The 18,425-nt window shown below is 49.6% G+C and overlaps 1 protein-coding gene across 13 annotated transcripts in view; it reads right to left on the reverse strand.

Annotated features, from left to right (window-relative positions):
- Nucleotides 1-18,425, reverse strand: part of KCNMA1 (potassium calcium-activated channel subfamily M alpha 1) — a 701,914-nt gene that overhangs the window by 201,755 nt on the left and 481,734 nt on the right. For 12 of the 13 annotated variants that reach the window (XM_036264760.1, XM_036264756.1, XM_036264758.1 and 9 more), the window contains exons 7-9: nt 18,276-18,351; nt 15,800-15,970; nt 14,101-14,192 (exon numbers count right to left, since the gene is read on the reverse strand). In XM_036264760.1, the coding sequence (XP_036120653.1) occupies nt 14,101-14,192; nt 15,800-15,970; nt 18,276-18,351 (339 nt within the window). Of the gene's footprint in view, nt 1-13,947; nt 14,011-14,100; nt 14,193-15,799; nt 15,971-18,275; nt 18,352-18,425 lie in introns of those variants that run through there. The other variant, XM_036264755.1, reaches the window with a different exon arrangement.

Genomic DNA, 18,425 nt, shown 5'->3' on the forward strand with positions numbered 1-18,425 from the left:
AGATCCTGCAGGAGAAGTGCCTATGGAAAGTCTGGCCCAGCACAAGCACTAGGTGTGGGATTCGTGTGACATCTGTAAATCAGAATGTAACACATGCAAAATGCTCTGTGGCCTATATAATCCCACCTTATCCTCCAACAACCTGTGCCCTGATTATCTGCATCTTTTCAGATAACCTCTCTGGACCTCATTTTCCTTAAGTGATGTCCTGAGGTCCCACAGCAAGTACAAGTGATTTGCCCAGGCCGTGAGCCCAGGCTCCGACCTAGTTCTCCCTAAGAGGAAGGGGTGATGTAGGAAGGACACAGGCTTCGGTGCTCAGCTTCCGCTCCCTCATGACAGGCAGGCTGGACCAAGAGGAGGTCCTCCTGAACACATGGTGGGGGGTATGTCGGAGGGTCCTCACTGGGCCAGGAGAGGGGCTTAGTGTGGGGACTCGGTGGACAGAGATAAAGCTCACCTCAAGCATCACAGAGGCAGTGTCACGAGATCCTGGCTGCAATTGGTCAGCCCAGCCAGAAGGCTAAGACAGCCATGGCTGAGGCAGCAGGAGCTCGAAACCAAGTTTCGGTGTAAGTCCTTCAGTTTGGCAAACCAGGGCCGGGGAAGCGATGCAGATGTCTGTCTTAGATATTCTGCCATGTCCAGCTCAAGACTTCCTCACCAGCCCTAGGACCAGGAGGACAGCAGACATCTAGATGGTTGGTTGACAATGGCCAGTATTTAGGAAAGTCACACTGTGAAGGCAGCCGATGTGACTCCGTCTGCAGAGTGGGAGCTGGACTCTAGCGGCCTGGCCACCCGGCGCGTGAAGATGGCCAGCAAACCTAAATCAATCAGCATTTCTCCTCTGATGTACTTCTGGTTTTTAAAGTTTTGTCTAGTTCTGTGAATAAGTCTTTTTTGGGATTAACTAATGTTAGTAGCTAGGGTTAAAAGATCCATCTCAGATGCACGAGGAAGCATCTGAAATGTCAAAATAGTAGCAGATGGCATTTTGTGGAAAGGAGTTACTTATCCAGTGTAGCAAGCGTGGCTGGTTTGGGGTCAGGGCTCCATAAATACAGCCTGGATGAATCAGGGATGGTGACCCTGGTGGGTCAGGAGCATGCATGGCATCAGGGCTTGAGTGTGACTCAATCCGAATAAGAACAATGCTTGACTATGATGGACGCTATCAGAGCTCATCAGAAAACCACCAACTGCTTATTTCATGGGGGACTCTTCACTACATATACACTGATGTCACTAACCATCTTCACCTCCAGAACAACAGCCCACACATTACCCTCAAGCACTCTGCTCTCTTCCTGAAAGTGGGTCAGGGAAGCTGGACGCCCATGGAGCCGAGCTCGCTGCAGAGTTCAGCACCACAGGTGCCTTTCAGCACGGGCGGCTCAGGGACTGACTCTGGCTGGACGCACACAGGGCGGAGGGGCCACCAGACGAAGCTGTTCAAGGCTGCAGAGCACGAGACACACACAACCACTGAAGTGAGGCTAGCTCAATGACAGCAAAAACCTACACGCTTAAAAAAACCCACGCAGCGTGGCTTAGCCAGCAGCCTTTGAAAAGAGGACCGTGGCTGTGGTGGTCCCTGCACGTTCTCACGTGCATTCCTGTGGGAACTGCCCTTGGCGAATGGACAGGCTCGTGCCTGCATCATTCTGGCATGGACACTGAGGTCCAGAGGCTTGGTGCCAAGTGGATGCGGACTACCCCATGGTTCGATGCCTTCTAAACCGAGGCAGCCGTTGGCGCTGCGGGAAGGAGCTCACTCCTGTGTGACCGGGATGGTCACTATTGAAGGAAGAGGCCCAGACTGACTGGGCTGCACACAGACACTGCTGAGTCCACCCACAAGGTCCCCGCTCTCTGCCCCCACCAGCCGGTGCCACCGTCTATCTAGATGTCTGCAGCAGTCTCCTAATTCCGTTCTGTTTACTCTCCCCACCACTCCCACCCCACCTCCCCTGAAAAGCTAAAGAGTGAGGAGGAAGGCAAATCCGACTGCATCAGGCCCCACGGGGCAGGGAGGCCCTACATCTCCAGCAGAACCTCCCTCCAGGAAGACAATGTAAAATGCACAGCTTGGAGCTGTTTATTTTTAAAGATACTATAGCCATTTTTACTGGAACAAGTATAAAGAACTTAAAAACCCATAGCTATCCTGTCACAATAAATCATACAGAGTAAATTGAAAATCCTATACAGCTTTTCCTGAATACATCGTGCCCACTTTGTCAAAGAGGTAGATGAAATGTGGCATATATTGATCTCGATGTCTCTGTAAAACTATAATACTTAGATCAAATACATATGCTAGAATCTCTTGTCTTTCTGCTGAGCCTTCTAATCATGTTTTTCTCGTCTCCCCTCCCCCCAATGCCTCCCACCATCGGTAGCTGCTGACTTGATGGGAATGCATTTTAGGAGGGACTTGTCAGAGGAATTCAGAGCATTTCATCATGTAGGAAGCAGGACGGCGTGGCAAGAGATCCTGCAGCCCACACCTCTGGTCAGTACGAAAAGTGCTGCCCAAACGGAAGAATCTGCACTGACTCCTGCCTTCCCGCTGCTGTGCGGACAGCTGGCCCTAAAGGACTATCCCAGGGATTCCCGTGTGGGGTCCCGTCTTCTGCAAACAAAGCAGGTAGGTGGGCCCCGTCCTTCCACCCTGGGACCTAGCTCAGCACCCCCGAGATTCACCAATGGACTGGTTGGCACCATGGTAAGCCCAGGAGAAGGTTAGTAGGTAACCGCGAGCCTGGCAGAGCAGTGGCTGGTTCTCCACCTCAGATCTGCTACCATGTGTCCAGTTTGTGAGAGAACAGTACAGGCAAAAGGACAGACATGAAACCCAAATAACTGCCAGCGCATCACCCAAACCCTGTTTCAACCATTTCCTGTTAAAACAAACAAAAAAAACAAAAGCAAACAAATAACAACCACCCAAGGAGATCAGGAGATAAGAGCAGTTCCTAGCAGGACCACCTCTAGGACTTCCACTTCCTGAATCACAGAGGAAGGAAGTGGGTTCTCCCTCCTAGTGAGGAAGACAATGAAGTCATCATCTGGCCCAGCTGTCAACAGAGCTGCTCTGGAGGAGACAGCTGCTTGGCTGTTCCCCTAAATGGGGGCAGAAGGCTGAGCAACTCCAGCCCAACAGCGCAGCAAAGGCACCTCTGGGAAACAGCCCAAGGTCAGAGGACAGCCTACTGGTTGCCCCAGTGGAAAGCACTGGGATGTCCTGACCTGAGAACTTTCTGCCTGAAGGGGTGCATCTTACCACATGCAGGTGGTCAGGACCTGAACCCCCCAGAGGGGTCTGTGTCCGCACCCCCACTGTCCCAAATCAGACCTCCACAAATAGTGCACGAAGAATGGTCTCCCAACTTTTGTAGTTGGTTACCTAACCAGTGTTTCAATCCAAGCCTTAAAACTAAATTCTGGGAATCTCAGTGTGGGAGACAGTGGTTGATTTTACCTGTTTAGTACATACCCTCCCTCTGTCAACAGCACCCCATTTTTCTTTCTTTTATTTTTATCCTCACCCAAGGATATTTTTCTATTGATTTTTAGATTGGGGGGGGTGGAGGGAGGGAGAGAAAGAGAAACATCAATGTGAGAGAGACACATTAATTGGTTGCCTCCCATGAGAACCTGACAGGGGCCAGGGATTGAACCTGCAACCCAGGTATGTGCCCTTGACCCGGAATCAAACCTGCGACCTTTGATCTGTGATGCCATGCTATAACTGCTGAGCCAAACCGGCCAGGGCCCTCATTTTTAATTTGGAGAATCACTCACCCTAAGCTGATACAGTCCTGGTTCCCTGCCCAAGCTCGGCCAATCAGTGCTTTTCAGTTTCTCATCTAATCCTCACATTAACCCAGGATATAGACATTACCACCACCGCTTTGGTTTCTTTCTCTCTGCTCCTTCTCTTCTTACTTCCTTCCCAGGAGAGTAATTGCACAGCCCTCATAAGTAAGCGATGCCCTAACTGCACAGCTTCACAGACCGCGCGTCCATGTCTCCCTCCAGCCCCTCACCCCTCTGCCTTTTATTCATCCCATTACTGCAGACACAGTGGCCTCCGGCCATGCTTAAGTCAGCCAGGCTTCCCTGGACCCGACTCCCCCACCCCAGCCGGCTCTGCTCTTATAGCAGGATCAGGGTACGAAACAGCACTCTCCTCTAGTCAGATCAAAGCAGATTTCTCTCTCCACCTGGTAATGCTGTTTCTGAAAAGGAGGGGCCAAGAAAAGAAAAGATTAAGGCAAAAGCCAGCTACCCCTTTGGGGACAAAGGTAAAACAGAAAGAGAATGAATCCAAAAAGAAATGGTTCTTCATTTTGCCACGGAGGGGAGACATGCAGCTTTGATGTGCAAACTGAGCTCCCCCTTCCCCCTAACACTCCTGGTGAATCACACCTCAAGGACCTAGAGCATGTGCTCTTGGACTTGACCTTCCCATAAGGAAAATCAAGTTGACACACACTGGCCTTGTTCGCCACCACACTCAAGGGTGTTGCCCTAGCTAGCCAGCCAGGCTAGTAAGGTAACACACTTGCAGAGGCCTGGAGCCTCAAGCATCCCTTACACACACAGACCTGGGAGCTGTCCACAGCTTCCAGGGCTTGGTGAAGCCTAGCACTCCTCAGAGGGAAAGTACAGAATGGAGCAGAACTTAGGGTAACATTAGCAGCTCCCCATCCTCCCAAACCCCTCTGCACCTCTCTTCAACCTTAGACCCACAGGTTGTTTTTTTGTTTTTGATTTTTAAAAATATTTTTCTTTATTGATTTTAGAGAGAGAGGAAGGGAGAGGGGGAAAGAGAGAGAAACATCATGAGAGAGAACATCAATTGGCCACCTCCTGGGCATGTGCCCTGATTGGGAATCGAACCAGTGACCTCCTTGGTGCATGGGTCGAGGCTCAACCACTGAGCCACACGGGCCAGGCAGATCCATAGGTTTTTGGTGCAGAAATCACCTGCTGTTAGCTTTGCCCAAATAACTCCAGTGGATACATTTAACAATGGGAATTACCCAATGTTCTAGCAGCATTCATTCTGAAATGCGTGAACACTTTGTGTTGCTTTTATACCTTCATGATTTTATTGAATAAAATTCTTGCCAAAAAAGCAGGAGTGATGCTCCCACGTAATGGTGATCAAGCTTCTGTTTAGCTGCCACTGGCTTCCTGAGTGGCTCTGATTGGCCGATGTCTCTGGAAAGCTCCAGGATGGCAAGCAGCACTCTCTAGCTCATCTTTTCAAACACAGCACTGTAGCACTGTGCCTGGAACGTGGCGGGGCTCAAACAATGGCTAGTGAGCAAATATGCTGAAGGAGAGCATTCCTAAATTTGTTCTAGATAGTAATTGACATTGGCCTTTGTGGTCAGCAGCCAAGGTCATTAAAACCTCTCCCAGAGCCAGGCAGGCAGGTGTCTCTGAACTGTCTCAATAACCCCTTACTGAGAAGGTATAGGGAGGGATATAAGATGCTTTGACTGACAATCAGTGCCCCCATTTGGAGCAGTCCCTGTGGTGCTGAGGGTGGGAACAGGCCATTGCTATGCAAAACCAGTACTGGCCAGGTTCACATTGCATTAGCCCCTATAGATTTTTTAATAAAAAGAGACACTGTACTTGGCCAGTTAGAAAGTTTCCTGGTTTATTTTCAGTGTATAATGGCATCATCTATGGGATGAGTCCCAAAGCCACTAAGAACTGCTTTGCACAGGTCTGGAAAGATTTCTGTCGGAATGAAAGACATAGCTGGATGACAGAAAACGGTGCAACTCAGCCTCCAGCACTGTGCTGTCCTTCAGATCCCAAATCTACCCAGCAAGGATCTGTCCAATCAGTGTGAGGCTGAAGAGCAGCAATCTTCAGAGATTATAATTAGAAAAGTCATATTCAGAAGTCTTTTTTTTTTTTTTGATGGAAGAAAGAATATTTGAGAGCAAAATCTGGGCTTAAATATGACTTTTTATTTTTTTAGGCACACAGTTCATCTCCCACCTACATTTCTATTCTTGTTTTCGGAACAATAGCTGGAACATTTTGATAACTGTGTGGAAGGGAAGAGAGGCAGCAGGAAAGTGTGGGGGGTGGGGGGAGGCTTTTGTTCCATTAGTATTATCAGGAAATTGATTTAATATGCACCCAAGTCTCTTTAAATAGAACTTCAAGTTTGAAAGGGACTGAGGATGTGGCTAAGAATCCAAAGCAGATGCAAAGAAAGAAGCGCCCACATCCACACCCACCAAGACCCCTCGTGCAGGAAAGCGATACCTGGCATATCACATTATATGATACAGCATCTCATTGGCACTTGCTTTCGGTGTCTGTGCCTTGGTACTGAATTTCAGAAGTAGTCAAGGGGTCATTGTTCCAAAGTATTAGGGCAATCTCGTTTTTTCCCTCCCCTAAAAGTTTCGTGCTAATCAAAGCGGAATGCCTAATCAGTCCAAGGCGGCCTGCCAGCTTGCATTAGCCGTTTGTCTTCCTAGTTACTGTGTCTGTCTGTCTCCAGGTCTTCATATCTTTGTGAAGATCGGTTATTGGGGCCTGTGTTTCCTTGTGACTCGAATGGCTACCAGATGATCTATCCTGGTGATATGTTGATGACTTGCTAATTTATGGTTTTTAAAATCTAGGAAGCTGAAGACATAGCTGGGGAGTTCAGGCTGGGCTCCGTGGGCCTTGCGAGGCGCAGGCTGAATGGCTTACTTGTCAAGGGATGGAAGCTTGCGTAAAATACGAAGCTTCAGTCCCGTTTTAGCCAGAGCCATGTCTGTGCAACAGAAATCAGAGCTGACACCTCACAGGGGACATCACTCACAGGAGCAGTGCCCCACGCGGACCGTGGAGAAGAGTGAGCGCTGCCCAGCTCCACGCAGGCGGAAAAGGGAAGAAAACCCAGGGCGCTCTACCCTACACAGCACCCCACGACGCGGCCTGCACCCCAGACCCGGTGCTAGGCAAGGCTGCTGTGGGGGGGCTGTCACTGCTCGGGGCCAGCAGGGAGAGTCTCAATGTGCAGACTTTGAGCTCCCCCCACACCGGTGGCCAAATAACAGGCACCGTGCAGTAAGACACACTGGAGTTCTACGGGGTGTGGGAGCACACGGGTCCCCAGGGCCAGGCGCACAGCACTCAAAGAACACGTGGGGGTGAACGGAGATGAAGGATTGCATGTTAGTTCTCCTTCAGGTGGGGGACTACCAGGCGCAGTTTAGATGAGTCTTCGTAAAGAAATAATCCCTGTTCCTCCACAGCAGATCATTTAAATTCCAATTCTTTCCAAAAGAAAGGTCCAGGCCATGGTGGGGTGAGTGTAGTGGACGGGGAGCTGGGACTTCATGTTGATAGAGACAGGCAGGCAGGAGGGACTGGAAAGGGGGATCAGAAATGAACAAAGGGTGCAGAGGGGGCTGAGGAGCCTGTTCTGACTAGAGGAAAGACAGTCAGGAAGGCACACAGCGTCCCCCTGGCGGGTCATGGAAGAGCAGGTTAGGTAATCCTGAGCCCCAGAGAAAGAGTTAGACTGAGTCCCATGGAGGTACAACAAAAGATCAAGGGTGCAAGAGGGGTTCACAAAATATGAATTTTAAAACCTTGATGTTCCCCTCTTTTAGGGGTAACGAGAGCTGGGTTCACTAGTCGTTGACAAGACTGTAACATCTCTCTGAGGTGTCCCCTCTGTGGCCTGTTTATTGAAGGTAAATAATCCCTGTTTCTCTCTGTAACAGAATCTTCAGTTTTGTCTCTGTTTTGTAAGATGTGTGCCTAGTAGCTCCTTTCATCACAGCTTCGCTCACTGCCTGTGACCTCCTGGAGACTGAACCCCTGGCAGCTCACCACCAGGTCCCTGGCCCCCGACACCTCCGGGCACTGTGCCCGGCACAGAGGCACTCACCAAACCCCAGCATGGACAGTGAGGCAGGGACCCACTGGGCTCTAGCAGCTCTTAGTTCTTGACATTTTGTTCCAAATTGCTGAATACTCTTTAAAATATAAGCATTTACAGTGATACCTCGGTTCTCGAACGCCTCGGTTTTCGACCAAATGGAGATTCGAGAAACTTTTGTCTCGGAATCCGAACAAATATTTGGAACTCGAACTTCCGAGATGAGCCGAGTTGAGCCGAATGGCGTTCATTCGGCCCAGCGTGCCTTGCTTGCGTCATCAGTGTGAGTGCAGAGAGAGAGTCACGCTTTGTGGAGAGAGTCACGCTTTCCTATTGGGGTCATTGCTTCGGTTCTCGAACAATTCGGTTCTTGACCGTCCTCCTGGAACGAATTATGTTCGAGAACCGAGGTATCACTGTACATGGAAGATCATAAAGCACTCTGTTCTCATTTTTATTTTATTTATTTATATTAAATATGTTTTTATTGATTTTTTTAGAGAAGAAGGGAAAGAGAGAGAGAAACATTGATTGGCTGCCTCCTGCACACTCCCTACAGGGGCTCAAGCCCGCAACCTGGGCATGTGCCCTGACCCGGAATCAAACCGGGACCTCTCAGGCCATGGGACGACGCTCAATCCACTGAGCCACACCAGCTGAGCTGTTCTCATTTTTAAATGGAAAAGCATGACAGAGTCCACCCACCTCTGTGATTTCGGGGCTCCATTGTGCAGCCCTGAGGACACCCTGAGGTGAAGGCAGACTGCCCCTCACCCCCCTGCAGCAAGTATCTACCTGAGGGCTAATGTTGCTGCTCAAAGCTCTGAAATAAGCCAGAAAATGTGTCTTGCAGTGTCCCCGGAGGGCCTGTTCCTCTAATTCTCTCTGGCAGCTGAGGGACCAGCAGAGACGCGCTCTCAGCTCTGCCGCGGACCAGCCGAGGAACTGAAGTGAAGGTCGCTGTTACCAGGCAAAGAAGGCTCCTCCTAGGACAGAATGCAGGAGGCTCTGCTGGGGGTCCAAATCTGGCAGATCACTCAACCCACTACGGCTGGTAACCTAGGAAAGGGACCTCCCAGGAAGGGTGGAGCCGGAAAAGGGCCGAAAGTGTTGAGAGCCACAAGAAAGACACAATCTCACTTTGAGCAATGATCTGTCTGTCCGTCCTTGAGAGGCCCTTGTCAGAAGCGTTCAAAAGGTACATTTCTCATCTAATTGAATGAGAAAAATAAAAGAAAGAAATGGTTTTGTCCCTCTCCACCTTTTTGTCCTTGACCCTGGGGCCAGGAACCTTAGAGGTCTAACTAATCGGAGGGAGGAGACAGGCCCAAAGTGATACGCATTTCTTCCTCCCCAGCATATGCAGTGCCTGGCCCCGCTTGAGGATCGAGGTGAAGAAAAATGCACAATGATAATCTCTGAGTTCAGAGCAAAACAGGGGTCTCCAGAGATGGTCTAGAGACACAACATGACCCAGCGAAGCATATTGACCCCGGTCAAATCCCACATCCACCCTTTACTAGCTGTGTGATGTCAGGAAAGTCACGTAGCCTCTCTGTTCCTCAGCCTCCTCACTCACTGCAAATGAAGATGATGATAATACCTTCCTCACAGGTTGCTGAGCCAATCAAGAAATATGCAAGTGGCCCAGCCAGTACGCCTCAGTGGATTCAGCGTTGTCCCATGGACCGAGAGGTCCAGGTTCAATTCCTGATCAGAGCACATGCCGGGTTGTGGGCTCAATCCCCAGTAGGGGGTGTGCAGGAGACAGCCAATCGATGTATCTCTTTCACATTGCTGTTTCTCTCTCTCCCTTTCTCTCTCTCAAAAATCAATAAAAACATATTAAAAAAAAAAAAAGAAATAGGCAAGTGTTTGTAGTTATTATCATTGTCATGGAAGGCGGTCCTAGGGCTTTGTGCTGTCTGATTCCTGGCCTCCTGCCAGCAGTACACAGGAAGTGTTCCCAGGGAAGCCCGAGCGTCTACGCTTCACAGACAGCTTTGTAGAGTAGACCTGGTGGTCTGTGACAGCTCCCCAACCAGAGGGGGTCCAGCTTTCTCGTTCAGCTGGGGACATTTCCTCCAAGTGAACCATGCACTTCCTGCCCCCTTTGCCCACTCCCTGTCCTCTGCCATTCACTCCTCTTTCTGTGTATCTTCTCAGTATCTGGCTACAAGGAATCCGGAGAATAAGCCATCCCACCCCATTTTCCTCGGCCCCAAACACCTGGCCTAAGGTATTGCCTCAGTTTGGGGCCCCAGAAGCCCAGCATAGCAAATGTGAGGTCTGGACGGCTCCCCATTAGGCTGCCTCTGACAAGGGGGTTGAAGCAGATGGATTCCTCTCTCTGTGGCTGATTATTTTCCATGGCCCTTGGCCATGTGACCTCGGACCATGATCTTGTCAGTTCTCATAAACTAACCCGAGTGGGCTGAGTCACACACAGAGGGAACCCTCTGGGGGAACAGCAGGGACTGTGGGAGGATGGAGAGCTGGGATCACAAAGGCCATGAGAGCCTCACCCCTCCGCCCCCCACCTCCGAGCAGCTTGGACAGTACATGAAAGCAAGCGGGATGGCTGGCTGCAGGCACGCTACGCTTCTGAATAAAATGTGGGGACTCAGCCCACAGGGCTAATTGTCCCCAAGACCTCCAACCTGGAAAGACTGCCTTTCTTGGTCATTCCTGGAACCCTTGGTTGTTGACATGCAAGTCCCTATTCTTAGGAGCCCCAGCTCACCCCCATTGGCCTGGGACATCGGGTAGGGGGTCAGCACAGACTACTGCTGAGCTGGCTGGAGTCAGCCATGCAGACCGTCAATGCTGCACTGATGAAGATGCTCTGGGGACCTTACGGGACGTCTGCCAAACTCACACTGAAAATGAGGTGCCAGTGAAACCTTCATCTTTCCCAACACCCTAAAACCAGGTGTCCCATAAACAAACCCCCAAGCTTCTCTGCCCAATTTTCTTTTACTCTAAATAATCTTTGGATTTCAAAGTTGTGTGTCTCCATAGTTTTGGGTCACGAGTTACCTTGAATTCTCTGACAAGTTAATGCATTTTTAGGGAGGTTATTCCTGAGTAAAATATGCAAATGTAAACAAATCCCTTAATGATGTATATGTTTTAATTACTTTCTGGGCACCCACTTGATTACATCCCAGGGAGCAGCGTGTCTGTAAGTGTGTCCATGAGCACAGCACATATACTCATGCACACACAAACACACAGCGAAGCATGCGATTTTCAGAGTCTGCGCTCGATCTTTCAACAAAGTTTAGCTGCTTTCCTTTTGCAAATGCATTTAATTTTATCTGGAAACTTTTTGACGTTAGAAATAGAACAACTGTAGTTTCTCATTATGTTTTCTGCCAGAATCCATGCTTGGTTGCTCAACTAAAGACCTTATATTGCTAATTACTACCACATGCCCGTATCCCAAGCGCAAGGAAACTTATTGATTCTGACAGCCCATTCTCTCAACACTGAATTCCAAATGAAAACTCAAATTTTGGCCAAACATAACATTTCATCAATCTTGTTCTACTGACTGCAAAAACAACATCAAACAAAGGGTGCTAATGGCCTTTATTACCGTTCCTTTCCCAAGCTTATACTTTCTGATGAAAGATCTAAGTGACCAAAGGGCTTCTTTAAACTACTTAGTAATTAGCTTTTGAACCAGGAAACAATGCGTAAAGTGAAGTGAGCAGTCCCGGTGCTGATGACAGAACCCGCTCTGTCCGCAGGGTCGGCGAACACTGGAGATCCAAAGAGAATGTTAAAAGCAAAGTGCACATTTTCATAAAGAGAACAGAAAACAAGAGAGAGAGGATGAAAAAATGAGCGGCTACGAGCGGTGATGGAGACTACAGAGATGAAGGGCAGAACCAAAGCTGCGGGAAGCCTGTGATCTGAAGTCACCACCGGGAGGTTGCAGCGGAAACGCCAAGGCGAAAGTGACCCATCAGACCAGGCTAGTGAGTAGGTATCGGTCTGAGGGCCCGAGCAGGATCACCCCGCACGAAAGCTGTCGGCCACCAGGACCACCCACATTGGGCTTGGGAAATTATTTGGGGGCAAAAACTGACCTGGAGTGAGAGTCAAGAAATATTTTCGACACAGATTTGGGCACTTGAGTGTCCTCTGGAGGCAGCCATGGGAAACACTGGCTGGGACAGGGGGCTGGAGGCCGCACAGAGCCCCGGGCTCGGAACCCCTCCTGCTTTATGGCCACCTGTCCACACCTTAAAGGCAGGACGAGAGAGAAGCTGCTTTCACCCTGACACGGAACAAACGGCCAGTGGGGGCCTCCAGACGTATTTGGCCTTTCGGATCCAACCAGTGGCCCAGAAATCAGAACAGCTTGGTCCTCATCTCAGCCAGGGCTGTTAAGGGACCAGGAGGACGAGGCCCGGCACAGGGAAGGCGGAGCGCAGCCGCCACAGACAGAGGCCAACTGGCTCCTCTCACCCACCGTCCTTTGTTCCGTTGAAAGGGAGCTGGTGCCCTGTGGGTACTTCAAGAAAATGAGCCTTTTCCCCACCTCCTCCTCTTCTGGCAGAGGCTGGACACCTGAGCTGGGTGTGCTGCGGCAGCCAAGAGAGCAGCTCGCCCACCGAGCGGGACTGTCAGGCGAGGACGGGGAGGGACGCCCGCTGCGGGTCGGATTTTCGCTTAAAAACCAAACAGGCCGTTTAAGAGCTTGTCTGAAAAGGGGTGGAAAACACCTAGTCCCAGCGCAGGAGCTTCTGTCCCGGGGAAGAGGCGAGCGATGGCAACAGTCTGCACCTAGGTCTGGGGGGGTGCCGGCGGGCACACAGGCACAGGTGTCCTGAGCTGTACAATACAGGTGGGTGCATCTCATCTATAGAAGTTTAAACAACAACAAAAACAAAAATACAAAACCTCAGAAACAACACTGTGTGCCCAAGAAGCTGCTTTTTATTTCTCAATATGCTTTTACTAATTTGAGAGAGAGGAAGGGAGGAAAGAGAGAGAGAAAAACATTGATGAGAGAGAAACATCATGCGGCTGCCTCCTGCACACCCCCCACTAGGGATCGAACCCACAACCCAGGCATGTGCCCTGACTGGGAATTGAACCAGCGACCTCTTGGTGAATGGGTCAACGCTCAACCACTGAGCCACAGCAGCCGGGCAAGAAGATTTTTTTAAGAAGTGAAGAATGGTGGCTGCCAGCCCTGTCCGCCTCCAACATTCCCCTCAGGAGATGGTGCTGGCAGGACAGAGTGGTGAGGCCCTGCCATGTACCCAGGAGTAAAACCTCTGGTTGATGATGGCCCACACATTGAAACTGAGAAAGTGAGCAAGTTGAAATAGACCCCATGTAGAAAGCATCTGTGTATGGGAAGCCAGACAGAAGACTCATCACCAGGGCATGCAGTGCTCTGACATACCAGAGACATACTATTTCTTGCCCAGAGGCATTTCAACTGAGCAGTGAATCTCTCTGAGAGTAAGCTCTGCATCTCCTGCCTAAAGAGAACTGGGTCCCTGGTGGCCACACCTTACAGTAGGCAAGGTGACCTTGATCTTGACCTGACCTTGCCCTCCCCCAAGACTTCCTTGCTGGAGTAAGATCTCATGTTATTGCTGCACAGAAAACCCATTAGATGGCATCATCCTAGTCTGAGGGACCGCCGTGTACCCAGCCAGCCAGCTGGTGAGGAGTGAATGAGTTTACTTGCTAGGGATCGGAACAGAAGAGATGGGCCCAGCTGCACCTGGACCCTTCCAGGATCAACCCATGTCTCTTGGAACGATGAGACGGGAAGAAAGCCGTGAATGGAAACAAGGCTAGGCAGTCGATTCAGGTGTGACAACCTGGGTAGCCCTGGGCTTCACACCCCACACAGAACGTGGCCCTCCCCTCACCGAAGCACCCGTGGGAGGGGAGAGTGGCAGCTGTCAGGTGGGGACTCTTGGAAGCCACTCAACCACATCTTTTCTGATGCGACTGACTTACTTTCTGCCTCCATGTTTGTTAAAAGTCCCGCCGAATTTATTCCGATTCAGGATGAGAGCAGCAATTTCGGGCACGTAGCGAGCAAACATTGCCTACATGCATGAAACAAAGAAACAAGAGCAAAACAAGGCATGCAGAGCGGACCCCACACAGCGAGGCGGCAGACCGCTGGGCATACTTACTTTCTTCCACTAACCGCACTATAGGAGCCCCCGTATTTCTTGCGGTTTCCTATTAACTCTATGATTTCAGGGACGTAGCTGGCAAACATGGCCTGAGGAGGAGATAGGAGACAGAAGAGAGACTAAAAAGACAGGCCGAAGAAAGGGGTGACCTTTTCAGAAGGGGGGTTACTAAGATCTGAAAACACAAAAGGATTAGAACTGTAAAGGTATATACTAATATGCTGGATTATAAAAAAAAAAGGGGGGTAAGCTCCTGAAGATACACAGGACAAAACAAACATCAGCAACCTAGACAACCAAAGGAAAAATCACAGCTGAAAAATCTGAAGGAGACAGCAATAAATAATTGACATCTATCTCTTCTTCCTAAGAAAAATAAGTAAAGGGAGATGCATGCTGGGAAATTATACACTCATGCGACACACAGACACACACACAAATATGCACATACACACATATGCACACGAGTATGCACGCACACACACACACACAAATTACTGCAAGAGAAGACCTTTCTTTCTAGTTAAAATTCAAAGGAGAATCAATGCCTTTATAAGTAATTAAAGGCAATAAATACTAAAGGAAGATTAAAACAATACAGGCTTATCCATTTAAAAAAAAAATCACCAAAAAGCACACAAGGTAAATTTAGGAAGTCACACAGGAGGAAAGGACAGAAAGGGAAACACAAATCTGCCATGTTTTGTCCAACAAACTGTACCTGTGGCTGGGTACGAGGGTCTCATTGCCTACAGGGACCTCAGACACTGGGAGCCTTCACACTGATGTACACGCACGTACATTTACATACACATACATTTCTCAATGTACATGTCACGTGCATACAAAGCAGAGCTATGCGTATGCAGTGTGTAAATGTGCGTGTGGTGCACACAGGTGGAAGCTGTGTGTGAAGTAGGATTTAGTCACTTACGTCATACACAGCAAAAATCTAAACTACAAGCGAGATGCTTTGAGAGACAAAATGCAGCCACCGTTGCTGCATGGCCAGAAGTCCCCCTTGCAAATGGCATCATAACTGACCCTTGTGATCTGCATAGAACAGAAAAGCAGACAGCAAACCCCTCTGACTTGCAAAGGGGAGAAAAAATACCCCAGGTGTCACGCACAATGGACTTAGTTGGCTGTTTATAAAGTGAACACATGGAGCCACATGACACCCATCTGGACAAGCCCAGGGGGCGCTCCATCTCTGGAGTGGGGACCCTACTCTTTAGGGTAGACCTAGCCACAGTGTTTGTTGGAAGTTTGGGGAGGATCGGCAAGGGGTGGAAGAGTCCTGAAACCGCAAACTGTCTATAGGGTATCGACGGCATCTACCAGGGCCAGGGACAGCAATTGTCCTTGCAGTATGTCAGGTCCTGAATTACATGACAAAGGGACTCTCTCAGTTAAAGTGAGCATCACTTTCTTAAGACAATTAGGTCTGTTCCTGGCTAAATGGCTGCCCCCAGTAAGGACAGCAAGCCTGGGCCTCTGGGGAACAAGTTTAATACACCAAAGAAATACGCAGGCAAGTTGCCCTCAGTGTGGACTTCCTTGGCCTGATTGTAACACTATGGTGACCACTTGCTTTAATGCAGAAACACAGTATCCAAATACAAAGCTTTAAGAAAAGGGATAACAGAAAATGTTAATGGTCGTAAAAATCAACAACATAATAAAGAGTTTTTACCAGTCCCCCGAGGATGAAGAAGACCATGAAGAGGCGTCCAAGCGTGGTTTTTGCATAAACATCCCCATAGCCAACAGTGGACATGGTGACCATGAGTAAGTAGACACATTCCCAGTAGGTAAGAGCCTGGTTGTTTTGGAAATTTTCCCATGGGTCCCCTGAATTCTCCACCTAAAGCAAGGGGACGGGGAGAAAAGGAACACGTTACACTGGACAGATGCAGTAGCAGGAACACAGACGCTCCAGCCGATGCTTCTGGAGATGCAGCCCCTCCACACAGGTGTCTGCTGCCCCAGGCCGAGTTCTGCCAGTGACCCAGTGACGGCTGAGCAGGTAACAGGGAGAGAAGAGTGGTAGTAACACACTCATGCCTTCCTAGCTGCCTGGGGCTGAGAGGGAGAGGAACGGAAGTAAATGTCCCTACTCGTTTTCCTTCTCATGGGTAAAGATCTGAAGTCAGCTGGACGTTAGGGCCTTGCTCTGGCCATGTCCTATGGCATTCCCATCAAGGAAAGAGCCAGAGAGCCTGCCCTGACCTTCCTTAGCGAGTTCCTGCTCAGTCTCAGAGGGCCCAACTCACACGCTCCCAGAGAAATTCTAGAGCCTCCCACAGAAGGCCCCCTCGTTTCATTATCTGGCAAAGGGCCCTGCTCCTCCAGATCTTACACCCAAACCCCAAACAGCATCTCCTGGAGTCTGACTCTGCACTCCCTGGTTTGCAGAATGTCAGCAATGGCTCTACCCTGCAAACTGCAGCAATTTCCTGGGAGCTCGGAAAGTGGGCTCATGAGAACAGTTTGCTTCTGCACAACACTTCAGACCCAGGGCTAGCAAGCTTTTCTGCAAAGGACCGGAGAGTAAATACTTTCAGCTCTGTGGCCACACAGTGTCTGATCTCTGTAGTGATGACTCAACTCTGCGCTTGTGGCTGAAATCAGCCAGAGGTAACAGTGAAACCGAGAAAGCAGGGTCCCATTTGGAGACCTGTGGCCTCAGGGCTGCAGTTTGCTTATCTCTGCCTTCAAGTTCTCAAAACACTTTCAGTCCTCCCATCATACTCCATCTGCCACAAAGCTGAGAGACAGGCAACAGAGATACTTTAGATGCTCTCAGGAGAGAAGGAGAGATGGGGGCTGGGTCTCCAGGACCAATGCCTGTGATCCGTCAGCATGGCCAGTGTGAGGGCAGCCCCCCCCAGGCATGCAGGCCCCCCGACCTCCAACTCGGCCTCTACAGAAAAAGCCAGCACCTGGCCTTCTTCACACATCAACACCTGTCCTCAACGTGACATTTCTCTGGAGGTTTCTTGGTGAAGGAGAAGGTACTTCTCACAGTAGTAAGATGAGGTCACTAGCCTATTGAAAATGACTAACCCAGCCCTGGCCAGTTGGGCTCAGCAGTTAGAGTATTGGCGCTCGGGCCAAAGAGTCATGGGTTTGATTCCAGACAAGGGCACATACCTCAATTATGGTTCATCCCTGGCCCTGGTTGAGTTCATGCGGGAGGCAACCAGTCGATGTGTCCCTCTCACGTCAATGTTTCTCTCTCTCTCTCCCCCGCCCTCCCACTCTATCTGAAGATTTTTAAAAAAGAAAAAAGAAAATGACTAACCCATCCTTATCGGCGATTTAGGCACTTGGCAGAATTAGGGTAGTTATTGAAGGGTGATTTCAGCCAACAATCCCAATAGCAGAAAGAGATAGGTGGGGACCATCGGATCCAGTGACTAAATGAGAGCCGGGCTTCCATCCGGCTGTGCTCCACTGGGTGAAAATCACCTACGTCCCAATGGCAGGCAGCTAAACGCATGCGTCCACCCTTAGGCCAGAGCGGCTCAGCCTAGAAGGGCACCTGTACTCAAAGCTTCAGAGTTAGATGAGGTTCTTTCCAGGTGTAATAGTTTGTATTTGTATGAAACAGGCTCAGGACAATAGCTGTGTTCCCTAAAAGCAGGGGGAAAGTCTGCCCTGAAAAGGTGGGAACAGCTTGACTTCATAATAGAAGGCTTTCAAAGAGTCATTCATTTAAAAGAATTAACATTTTTGAGATATAAAATAACTTGACAAGTCATCAGGCAAGAGAATCAAAGGTGGCTTTTTGTAAGGGGGGAGTGTAGAGAAATTGAAGGATCTGAATTTGTTGTTTACTAAGAGATGTGGGTCAAACTTCCAACCTTGTCCCCAAGACATTTTCTGGCATTTACTGAGGAAGCACTGCCATCTTGTGGCTGATTGAGGGTATTGCAGACAGAATGAGAATGTACCAAAGGCCCAGGGCACTACCAGTGAGCTGAAAAATGCAGAACCAGTTTGGGGTAAAGGGTTGGAAACCCAGAAAAGGGTGCAGTTGCTTCTTCTTTTCCTACCTTCTACAGCTGAGCTTAAGTTTCTCAGCAGGGAGAAAAAATTCAGGCAATGAAATGACTCAGGCGTTTGTTCCAGGAAGCCAGAGCTAAAGCATCTTCAAGGATACTCACCAAATGGATGAACCCGGCCGCCGTTAGCCACGTGCTGATAAATATGGAGAGCAGATTCACCAGCTTGATGGAATTACTGTGCAAAAGAGACAACAAGCAAAACCCCTAGGTTACAAAAGAAGTCCGTGTGGGGGCAGAGTGACGGGCCCC

This window comes from Molossus molossus, unplaced genomic scaffold (genome assembly GCF_014108415.1).
Source record: "Molossus molossus isolate mMolMol1 unplaced genomic scaffold, mMolMol1.p scaffold_m16_p_17, whole genome shotgun sequence".
NCBI classification, from domain to species: Eukaryota; Metazoa; Chordata; class Mammalia; order Chiroptera; family Molossidae; genus Molossus; species Molossus molossus.